At 49.1% G+C, this 10577-nt stretch overlaps 2 protein-coding genes across 5 annotated transcripts in view; both read left to right on the forward strand.

Annotated features, from left to right (window-relative positions):
- Positions 1 to 3199, forward strand: part of SLC26A2 (solute carrier family 26 member 2) — a 20867-nt gene extending 17668 nt beyond the window's left edge. The window contains exon 4 of one of the 2 annotated variants that reach the window (XR_005565011.1): positions 3113 to 3199. The gene's annotated coding sequence lies outside the window, so the exon portion shown is untranslated. The remainder of the gene's footprint in view (positions 1 to 3112) is intronic. The other variant, XR_005565012.1, reaches the window with a different exon arrangement.
- On the forward strand, positions 3134 to 10253 carry LOC113986692 (sulfate transporter-like). 3 transcript variants are annotated; one of them, XM_027718605.2, is made up of 3 exons: positions 3134 to 3209; positions 6788 to 7421; positions 8223 to 10253. In XM_027718605.2, the coding sequence occupies exons 2-3, from the start codon at positions 6801 to 6803 to the stop codon at positions 9819 to 9821; spliced, it is 2220 nt and encodes a 739-aa protein (XP_027574406.2). In that variant the 5' UTR covers positions 3134 to 3209; positions 6788 to 6800; the 3' UTR covers positions 9822 to 10253. The 3 variants fall into 3 exon arrangements, with proteins under 3 accessions (XP_027574406.2, XP_027574407.2, XP_039241221.1); XM_027718606.2 differs by lacking the exon at positions 3134 to 3209 and adding an exon at positions 5696 to 5953; XM_039385287.1 differs by lacking the exon at positions 3134 to 3209 and having other exon boundaries at positions 5875 to 7421.
- The last annotated feature ends 324 nt before the right edge of the window (positions 10254 to 10577 follow it).

Raw genomic sequence — 10577 nt, forward strand, 5'->3', positions numbered from 1 at the left:
ATCTCCACAGCCTCTGCTCTGCCTGCTCCAGGAGCTCCATGTCCCTGCTGTCCTGAGGAGCCCAGACCCGGTCACAGCACTGCAGATGTGCCTCACCAGGACTCAGCAGAGGGGCAGGATCACCTCTCTGACTTGCTGGCAATGCTCGTCCTAGTGCACCCCAGGATACCATTGGCCCTGGCCCCAGGACACGCTGCTGGTCACAGACAGCTTGTTATCCAGCAGGACCCCCAGGTCCTTCCCTGCAGAGCTGCTCTCCAGCAGGTCATCTCCCAACTTGTATGGGTGCCCAGGGTTGTTCCTCCCCAGGTGTAGGCATTTGCCCTTGTTGAATTTCAGAGGGCTCCTCTCTGCCCATCTCTGTCTCTCCAACCTCTCGAGGTCCCTTGAAGGGCTGCAACAGCCCTCTGGGGGATCAGCCACTCCTCCAGCTTTGTGGCAGTGAACTTGCTGAGGAGGCGCTGACCCCTTCATCTGAGTCATTGATGAGTAAGTTAAACAATGCTGGGCCCAGTACTGAACCCTGATGGACACCACTAGTGACAGGCCTCCAAACTAGACCCTGATTACAATCCTCTGGGATCTGCCATTCAGCCAGGTCTCAATCCACCTCGCTGTCCGCTTATCCCGCCCACACTACCTGAGTTTGCTGAGAGAAGGTGTCAAAAGCCTCCCTGAAGCTCATTAGACAATATCCACTGCTCTGCCTCAGAAGATGCTGCAGCTATAACTTTTGGAAAGAAGAGCCACACGTGTTTGGTGAGTCCTCAGTCCCTGTTTCCCCTGACAGGGTCCCTGTTGCAATGCACAGTGTACACACAGCTGTGTGCTCTGTTCTCCCACACCATGTTGCACACACATAGGCACTCAGGGAGGTTCCCTGCCCACGTAAACCAGGGCACTGATTGATGATTTGTGGCTCTCACCTTGTTCTGACCCTGCTGCTCTGTGCAACCCAGCTGTGGTTTGTTTCAGGATTAATAACAGGTAATCAGCAGTGTGGTGACAGTGATGTGCCATGTACCAGGGAGCAGCATCCTCCTGTGGGTCAGGACCATATTCCTAAAATGAAAGAAATGACAGAGTTGGTCAAGTTTGATGCTACTTGTACTTTACAATATGTGTAGTTACAGGACCTGGTATTACATACTCAGCCTTATGAAATTGCTGTCATGTATTTCACTGTTACTTGACATAATATGAAGCTGTCTCAGGGGAGGGTTAGGCTGGATATTGGGAAAAGGTTCTTCCCCCAGAGGGTGGTCAGGCACTGAACAGGCTCCCCAGGGCAGTGGTCACGGCCCCAAGGCTGCCAGAGCTCAAGGAATGTTTGGACAATGCTCTCAGGGACATGGTGGAATTGTTGGGGTGTCCTGGGCAGGGCCAGGAGCTGGATTTTGATGATCCTTGTGGGTCCTTTCCCTTTGATTCTGTGATTGTATACCAGGTTATATGCCTTGTTCAGGTCATGGCCAGTAAGAGTCAGAGCAAAACTGAGAGCAGCTCTGCATGCAGTTCTGAGCAGTTACTGTGAACATTATGTCTTGCATACTGTGTGTCCTTGAATTATGGAAAAGATTTTCATGACCCAGCATGGCTCAGCTTTTACCTGAGGATACCTTTTACCTTAGGAGACCTCAGAGCACATGCTGCAATTTTTGTGATGCCAACATAGTAGGAGCACTCAATTCTGGGGAATGCCTGCAGGAGCTTTCTCTTGAAAAACACAGGACAGGCATTGCCTTGAGCAAAATGAGTCTGGTTCCTGCTGATACAGAGCTGAGATGACCAGATTCAGTCAGCAGCACCCTTTACCTGTGTTGTTTAAAGCTCTGCCTTACCTGAGAATAACAAATTCTTGCCATACATGCTCCTGTACTAGATGGGACCTCTCCAGCCCCATCTTCAAGGTCACAGCCTGATTGGAGTCTCCTTGGGAAAAGTGTCCAGGAGTCCAGCTCATGCAAAGCCTGCCCAGCACCTGAAAAGCAGCAGGTTAGAAACTTCCTGAGCACTGAGACCTTTGTTAGAGCTTTTTCAGCACTTCTTCATGAAGCTTCCCAACCCCTTTTCTTGAACCTGTTGACTCCCACCACACCTTGTGACAGTCTGTCCCGACCTCCGAGCTGTGGGAAAAAGCTTCTCCTTCTGTTTGAAGTATCATAGCAGATCCAGTATTGTCACACAGCAGGTAGCTGGAGATTAGATTAGGTATTAGGAAAGAATTCTTTACTGGGTTGGAAGGGACTCTAAAGATCATCCAGTCCCACCCCCTGCCATGGGCAGGGACACCTTCCTCTAGACCAGGTGGCTGAGTTCAGTCCAGCCTGGCCTTGAACACTTCCAGGAATGGAGCAGCCACAACTTTTCCAGGCAACCTGTGCCAGGGCCTCACCACCCTAAATAATGCCAAATAGCCTGGGCTGAATGCCAGTTCAGTATGAGAGAGAAATGTGTCTCCAGTTTTTATTGCACTGTATTTATCTGTAATCAATTTAATCTGTTTGCAGATCCTTTATAGCATTCAATGATTAGCTTGATAACTTGGAAAAGAGTCAAAAGCACTGGACGTTTGTTGTGCAGGGAAAAACATGGAGACAGCAACAAAGTGTTGCAGAAGTTGCCAAGGAATTTTTTTCGTCCTTGTTACATAAATGGGGAGTGCTCCTTGAATCCTCCAGCTGATGTGGTTGGAAGTGATCTTTTTTTCCATCTTCTAGGAGCGAAGATGCTCTTTATCAGTGTTTATTTGTAGGTTCCTTGGTCCCTCTCAAATCTCAGAGTGGTGTGACTGCATTTCCACGTGCAATCAAAGGGTCAGTGACACTTCTGGCCTCACAGTATTTGTGTTTTCTTTGTCCTGCAAGCTCTGCTGTGCCCCCTGCATGGTAGCACAAACTGCCCTGCCAAATAACAGGTGGCTGCAAAAGCTGTTCTGTTTTCTGGGACGTGTTGTCTCTTGCAGAAATGTGAATAATTGCTTCCCAAGAAACTACTGGAGAGGTTCTGTTCAGCTTTTTTGTCCTCAGGTGCCTTTGTTGCATTTTGCCATATCTCAGCAGTGGGACCAATTCTGAGCTTGTCTCCTTTTCCTTATTTTTTCCTTAAAAAGGATGATGTTTTGCAGATGTCTACGTATTGAAAATACATTTCCAAGCAGAACTGAACCAACAGCCATCTGAAAATACTGTCAAGTCCCAAGTCTGAAGGTAAGGAAAAGCATCAGTCTTAGATACCTGGCACCATTATCATTTTTATTTAAATAAAGTTGCATGTGATCTGAATAATAGGGTGCAGTGGGGTGCATCCATATACTACCAGTTTATGGCCTGTTTATGAAGCCAAGACATGTAGGATGTTACTTCAAAGGCTTTCAGAAGCCAAATAGTCATAAGGATATTTACAAACTTTAAATCAAATCAAAAATCCTTGTGCAGTGCAGTTAGCTCTGTTCCAAAGAAAACGAGATGCCAGCTTGTCCTGTAAAACAAAAGTGATGCATTGGCACACTAGGAGAGACTTGAATTTGCTACATTTGCCCACTGCAAAATGCCTGAATAACAATCACAGACCCAGAAAATTTTTTTTTTCTTTAACTTTAGGATAGAAAACTGCAACAGGCCACTACTGGGTTTTCCTTGTACCTGGAGCTTGTTTCCACTGCTCTGTGTCCAGCTGGCTGCAGTGGCTGTGGCATAGATGGGTGTTAAATTGGTCACATACCATGCCAGGAATGAAAACTTGGATTTCATGATTCCTGTTTGAAAACCAGAGAGTGCCAGGCAACGTCCTGTCTGCACTTGCATTGTTCAAGATAAAACCACGTGTCCAGCCCAGCCTTGCCCAGGATGGAGCTAAACAGTTAGATGAGTTTATAGTGGCAACAAAGAATAACCCTGAAAGATGCATTTGAAAACAAACAGTTTCAGCAGTCAACTGTAGTGACCTTGCTTTGGAAGGCAGTACAACCTTGGCCAGCTCAAGGTCACCTGAAGTTCTGTTGTGGGTTTCTTTTTTTAAGCTTTCTGCTACACATTTTCCAGAGCAAATGTGAAGTGTTTGCAGTTTCTGCCCTTGCCTCGCCTCATACAGTAAAAGTGATTTCAGGGGTGTGCACAGTGTCACCAAGTGTGTTCTTACATCCTCTCTGCCGGGATGGATAACAGAAAGTGGCCTCTCCTCAGTGCCCACAGCTGGAATTTCCAGCACAGAGAGAACCATGCAGAGAGCCAAACACATTGGAAAGCCAGCTGGGACAAAGAGCTTGAGAATTGCAGGGAAAATATGGAATATTTTAAAGCTAAGTATACAAAAGCAATGGGGAATTTACACGTAAGAAAAGGGAGAAAAAAATTTTAAGGAAGGATAGCTGGGGAGGTTTGGAGACAGAAGGAATGGGAAAAAGAACTGCTTACGAAAGCCTCTACCTTGGAGATGTGGAAGACCATGGCTATATCAAGGCTTACCAAGCTATATGAAAGGATCATCTTTTAAGGACAGGAGGAAAGACAAGGCCAAGGAAAGATACAGTCTGTTACTGGGAGAAGCAAAAGGGAGTTATCAACAATGCACCTTAAAATACGTGAGCTGTGGAGGAATGACAGAGAATAAAGAATTGATATAAATAGATAAATACATTGAGCAGCTGCCTCCCTGCCATGTGCTCTCATTTTCTCTGCTGCCAGAGAGCACGGATGTTTCTTATTTATTTACTTCTAATTACTGAGATACAGACTGCCAATGATGAGATAAATGTAGCTCAGAATGCTGGTCTTCCCCTTCTCTTCCCTCAGGGTGTCTCCCCAGCATCTCTATAAAAACCTTGTGAAAATGCCACTTCTCCAGACCCCACACCATCTCTCCAGTGCCCTGGGCTCTCAGCCCTCTCCCCAGTCCCAGAACAGTCAGTGCCAGGAGCAGAGGCAGAGGCCAAGCTGCCTGACTTCCAGGCATTTATCCACCTGCATGGGGCAATGGCATATCCAACAAAATCTAAGAGACTAGGTTGGTGAAAAAGAGATGGAAAAGAAGGAGGGGAGCATGAGAGGAATGGGTGTGGATCTGATGTAGGTTGTTGGCAGGGATCATAAGGGCAGAACAGTCATAGCTGGTATTTATGAGGCTGCTGTTTCCACTCAGGATGATGGGACGTTCCCTTTTTTCCTGGCTGCAAGTGCAGTTGTTCACCTTTACATACAAAAAAATTCCAACCCTGCACTTTGCTGAATTGTGCTTATTTTGTGCAGTAAAATCCCTTGTTATCCATGCTGGTCTCTAAAAAGGCATGCGAAAAATGTGGATTGTGCAAATTTCACACATACTGAGTCCTCCTGTCTGCCTAGAAATAACCTGTGTCACCACACCTTTGCTGTCTGGGCAGACAAACCTCTGTTTTACAGAGCCTCTGTGGTGGGTGCTGTGGAAGAACTACAAGGACAGAAAAGTCATTCTGGAACAAGTTTTGCTTTTTGGCACAAAAGCTTGTCCAGAATAGATGAAAACCTGAGTGGAGAAGCCCAGCAGGACTTGTGTTCATTCAGTTTATACAGAGCCAGAGCAGGAAGGTTTCTTTTCATTGTTCCCCTTGTTTAGCAAACACTTCTCCAGATACCAGCAATACTTTTAATCTGGCAGGAGCACTTTTATAAACCCCTTCAATTATTCTTCATGTCCAGAGTAAGTTTCTATCAAAAATACTATCTCAGAATAATGTTTGTTTTCAAAATACAGCTCTCTTTGTCCCGCTGCACTGTCTTCATTGGCTGGAGCGAGATAAAAGGGCTTGGCTGAGTAACTCAGACCTCAAGGGAAGCAGCACATGGTCCAGGTTCACAGTTGTCAGCCTTGTGCCTCCTCTGTTCAGGGTGTGCTGCAAGGTGGAGACAGGTCTGTCCACGGGGGGAGAAGCTCTGGGTAGTAAGGAAACTACCAGTGTGTCTCCTGGCAGCCAGAGGTAAGAGATTTGGGCTGGGACTAGTGGTGTGAAATGAATGTGTAGGGCAGGGGAATGAGATTTCTCATCATCCCAGTTCAATTTCCGAACTACAGTCACTCTGAGTCTCCTCTCAGGAACATTTTTCTCTGTGTGTACCGTTCAGTTTTGACAAAAAGGTACATTTTGTTGCAGGTGCATTTTGGCTGGAAAGCTTGGATGAGCTCTGGAAAGTGTCTCTGTTACTTAACCAGACAGAAAAAGTAGGATGGTTTCATTCTGCAGATGGGAGCCCCTGTGATGTGCATGTTTGGTGCAAGCCAGCAATGTAATTTACAATTTTGTAGTGTTGAAGGAAAAAATATTTTGCAAATTACCTCCCTTATTCACATGCTGCATTCCTAAAAGTATCACTCGGAATATCTCAACATTTTCAAAATAGTTTTTGCTTAAGTAGAAGTGCCACTAAGAAACACAGACTTCCTGAAGGAGTTTTAGTTTCAGTGAAATAATATTGTCTGATTTTAACCCATTCTGCTGTCATGTTTCAAAACAAGAGGTATGTTAGGAAGGAGCAAAGGGGTCTCTGTAGTTCTGCCCCTGATATGGGAACCTGTGCCAGCATGAATGTATTTAAACCATAGGCTCAAGATTGTGGTTAATCAGGTAAATGACAACAAATAAATCAACCAGAACTATGGGAAAGTGCTTTTCTGTTTGGTTTGTCTGAGGTTATTTTCCTTTATTTATTTATTTATCTATCTGTCCGTGCAATCTGCATGAGGCCTGGAGCTAAGCAAAGCAAATTGTGTACATGACTGCAGCCCTTCCTGACCGCCTGCTCTCCTGCCTTAGCTCTCCTGGTGCCATGGAGGACACGTCCAGCCAGAAGTCCGGACCAAGCAAAGACACACTGGGCTCCCCAGTGCCACAGGAGACTCCTGCCCATTTCATCCACGTCAAGTTGGAGGAGTATGAGCCCACAGACTTCAGCACCAAGGAACTCATCCTAAAGAAAGCCAGAGAGGTCTGCACATGCAGTCATCAAACCATCATCACCTTCCTGTGCCGGTTGTTCCCAGTGCTGGACTGGCTCCCCCGTTACAACATCAAGACACAGTTGCTTGGGGACGTCATATCTGGGCTCCTGGTGGGGATAGTCAGCATCCCTCAGTCCGTCTCCTACTCCCTCTTAGCCAACCAGGATCCCATCTACGGGCTCTACACCAACTTCTTCTGCAGCATCATCTACTTCGCCATGGCCACTTCGCGGCACAACTACGTGGGCTCCTTCGGGGTGCTGTGCCTGATGGTGGGGCAGAGCGTGAACCGGCACCTGCGGCTGGCGGGGTACGGCGACGACAGCTCCGACAGCTCCCCACTGCCGGGCAACGCCACCTCCGCCGGCAACGGGACGGGAGCCTGCGACAGGAGCTGCTACGCCATCACCGTGGCCCTTTCCTTAAGCTTTCTGGTTGGCATTTACCAGGTACGAATGTTTGCTCTTGTGCTGTTTCCTCCCTGTCCTTTCCCTGCTAGGAATTTCTCTGAGGTTAAGATCTCTAAGCTCCAGTCTTGGTTTGGACTTGTAAGTTGTGAGAGACATTTCCTGGTGTGACTAGACCCCAACATCCTTGACTCCCTGTGAATGTAGTGATTTTAAAATGTGCAAATGCAGCCGAGTGGGGGGTTTTGTTTCCCCCATGTGATAGCCCAGATCCTTGAATGTGTCTGAAACATCCTCATAATCAGACACAGCAAGGGAGAAGAGGAACTGTGAACCACCTTCCCACCACCCCAGTCCTGGACCTGGGCAGCTTAGAGCAGATTTGGGGCTAACAAGAACCACCCTCAAGGACCCTGCCATGCTCCCTGGCAGTGTCCCCGCTGCCTGGGCTTAGCTGTCACTGGACAACTCCAGGCTTTTTCACTGGGACAGCTAAAATTTAGAGCATCACAATGGTTTTATGCCACTGAGTGATACTCAGAGCTGCTTTGGTGGGGCTTCTGCCTGGAATCTCAGTGTTAACCATGTACCCTTATTGCTTCTAAGGAGGAAGTAGCAGGGACCTCGTAGGCTTCTTTGTATGGCATCCCTATAGCCACAGACAGGTGTTAGAGATAGGTCTCTTTAATTTTTCATATGCCAGATTAACTACTGAAGACAAAGTCCTCTGCCTCACACTGAATGCTCATCAGACAGAGTAGCCAAAGCTGCTAAACTGGAAGCAAACTGACCTCTTCCAGCCCTTCTCATCCATGCTAAAGGTATGGCTGGTTTGCTTTTCAGATCCTGCTGGGGGTTTTACAGCTGGGATTTGTGGCTGTCTACCTGTCAGAACCTCTCCTTGGTGGCTTTGTGACCGGCTCCAGCCTCACCATTATCACCTCCCAGATGAAGTATCTCCTGGGACTGAAAATCCCTCGTCACGAAGGGGTGGGATCATTCATCCTGACCTGGGTTGACCTTTTCAGATACATTCAGAACACCAACATCTGTGACCTGGTCACCAGCCTGGTTGCTTTGGCCATCATAGTGCCTGTCAAGGAGATCAATGACCGGTACAAGGAGAAGATGAAGGCCCCGTTCCCCATAGAGCTGCTGGTGGTCATTGTAGCCACAGTCATATCTCACTACTTCAACTTTGAAACGCGATACAATTCTGATGTTTGTGGGGATATCCCCACTGGTTTCAGGAAACCCACTCTACCAGATATAAGCCTGTTTCCCAGCCTGGCAATTGATGCTCTGCCCATTGCTGTTATTGGCTTTGCCATGACCATCTCCCTGGCAGAAATCTTTGGCAAAAAGCATGGCTACACTGTCCGTGCCAACCAGGAGATGATTGCCATTGGCATGTGCAACCTGATCCCTTCCTTCTTCTACTGCTTCGCCAGCTCTGCAGCCCTGACCAAGACTCTGCTGAAGGAGTCCACGGGGACCCAGACCCAGGTCTCTGGCCTGGTCACCTCCCTGGTGCTGCTGCTGGTGCTGCTGTGGATTGCCCCACTCTTCTACTCGCTGCAGACCTCCATCCTGGGGGTGGTCACCATCGTCAACCTGCGGGGGGGCCTGAGGAAATTCCGTGACACCCCCCAGATGTGGCGGCTCAGCAGGCTGGACACGGTGGTGTGGTGGGTGACCATGCTGAGCTCCACCCTGATCAGCACAGAGATCGGGCTCCTCGTGGGCGTCTGCTTCGCTCTGCTCTGCATCATCTTCCGCACGCAGAGACCCAGGGCCGCGCTCCTGGGCAAGGTCAGCAACACGGAGATCTACGAGGACCAGTCCACTTACAAGCAGCTCAGCAGCATCGCCAACATCAAAATCTTCCGCTTCGAGTCGTCCCTCTACTACGCCAACAAAGACTATTTCAAGACTGTTCTGTACCAGAGAACTGGGGTAAATCCTGTTCTGCTGGCTGCTAAACACCCAAGGGTGCGGGCCCGGGCAAACACAGAGGCAGGCAACAGCAAGAGCTTTTTGGGCACTGGGTTTGACTGCCTGAAACAGGCCAAGAAAAGGGCTGAGAAACCTCCAGCAGATGCCTGTCCTCCCTCCATAGATATGCACACCTTAATCCTTGACTGTGGGGCAATGCAGTTCATAGATACTGTGGGTCTCTCTGTGCTAAAGGAGACATATCATGACTATAAGAAGATTGGTGTCCAGGTGCTCCTGGCCAACTGCAACCCCTCCATCCGCCACCGGCTCCGGGAGGGAGGCTGGGCTGGCGAGACAGGCAGTGAGGGTCAGCTGGCTTTCCACAGCGTCCATGATGCAGTGCAGTTTGCTGAGCGGTGGTACCATGTGCACCAGGAGGAAAGCAAGGAGAAACAGGATGCTCTCCTGGACCCCGAAGACCTGAACTTCCAGGTGTCTTTGTAGACCTGTGTGTGGGGAATGATTTCTGACGGGGAAGGGCTTGGTACGTACTCGAGAGCAGTTTCAGTGTTCGTGAAGTCAGAGCGCGCAGGAGAGACTGGTGATGATCTGCCAGCAGCGGCATGGGGCAGAAGGATGGGGGGAGAGATTTGAGGAGAGATTGGCAACAGGTAAATCGTCCGGGAGGCGTTTTTTGGGGTCCGTCGTGCCGGTGAGAGCCGGGGCGGCGCTTGAGGCGCTCCCGCCCTGCACTGCCCCGCGGGGGCGCGGGGGGGCGCGAGTGAGACGCGCTCGCGGCCGTCTCCTGCAACCCCGGCGGGCTCGGGGAATCCGGGATGGTTTGGGGGGGACAGAGCTAAAGGTCATCCCCTTCCAGCCCCCTGCCATGGGCAGCGACACCTTCCACTAGACCAGGTTGCTCCAAGCCCCGTCCAACCTGGCCTTGAACACTTCCAGGGATGGGGCAGCCACAGGGTCAAGATGGGACACTAAGGCAAAGGAAAGAGAAGCTGCAGGCAAGGTCAAGAGAGACATGGAGTTCCTGGAGTGGGTCCAGCCGAGGCTGCAGAGATGATGAAGGGACTGGAGCATCTCTCTTACAAGAAAAGGCTGAGGAAGCTGGGGCTGTTCAGCCTTGAGAAGAGACACTGAGAGGGGACCTCATCACTCTCTGTCAGTATTCCACAGTTGAAATTACAGACTTTCTCCCCCCCAAAAAAGGTACCGGAGATCACCAGCTGCTCTTCATAAACTGTAAAT

Source organism: Pipra filicauda, unplaced genomic scaffold (genome assembly GCF_003945595.2).
Source record: "Pipra filicauda isolate LSUMZ 115617 unplaced genomic scaffold, ASM394559v2 scaffold3_size10097308_pilon, whole genome shotgun sequence".
Lineage (NCBI taxonomy): Eukaryota > Metazoa > Chordata > Aves > Passeriformes > Pipridae > Pipra > Pipra filicauda.

What these genes read in the sequence shown, in the direction of transcription:
- LOC113986692 (XM_039385287.1), top strand. Translation starts at nt 6,747, where the DNA reads ATGACTGCAGCCCTTCCTGACCGCCTGCTCTCCTGCCTTAGCTCTCCT. An exon ending in TTCTGGTTGGCATTTACCAG is followed by an intron (nt 7,422 to 8,222) that starts GTACGAATGTTT and finishes TTTGCTTTTCAG; the next exon opens with ATCCTGCTGGGGGTTTTACA.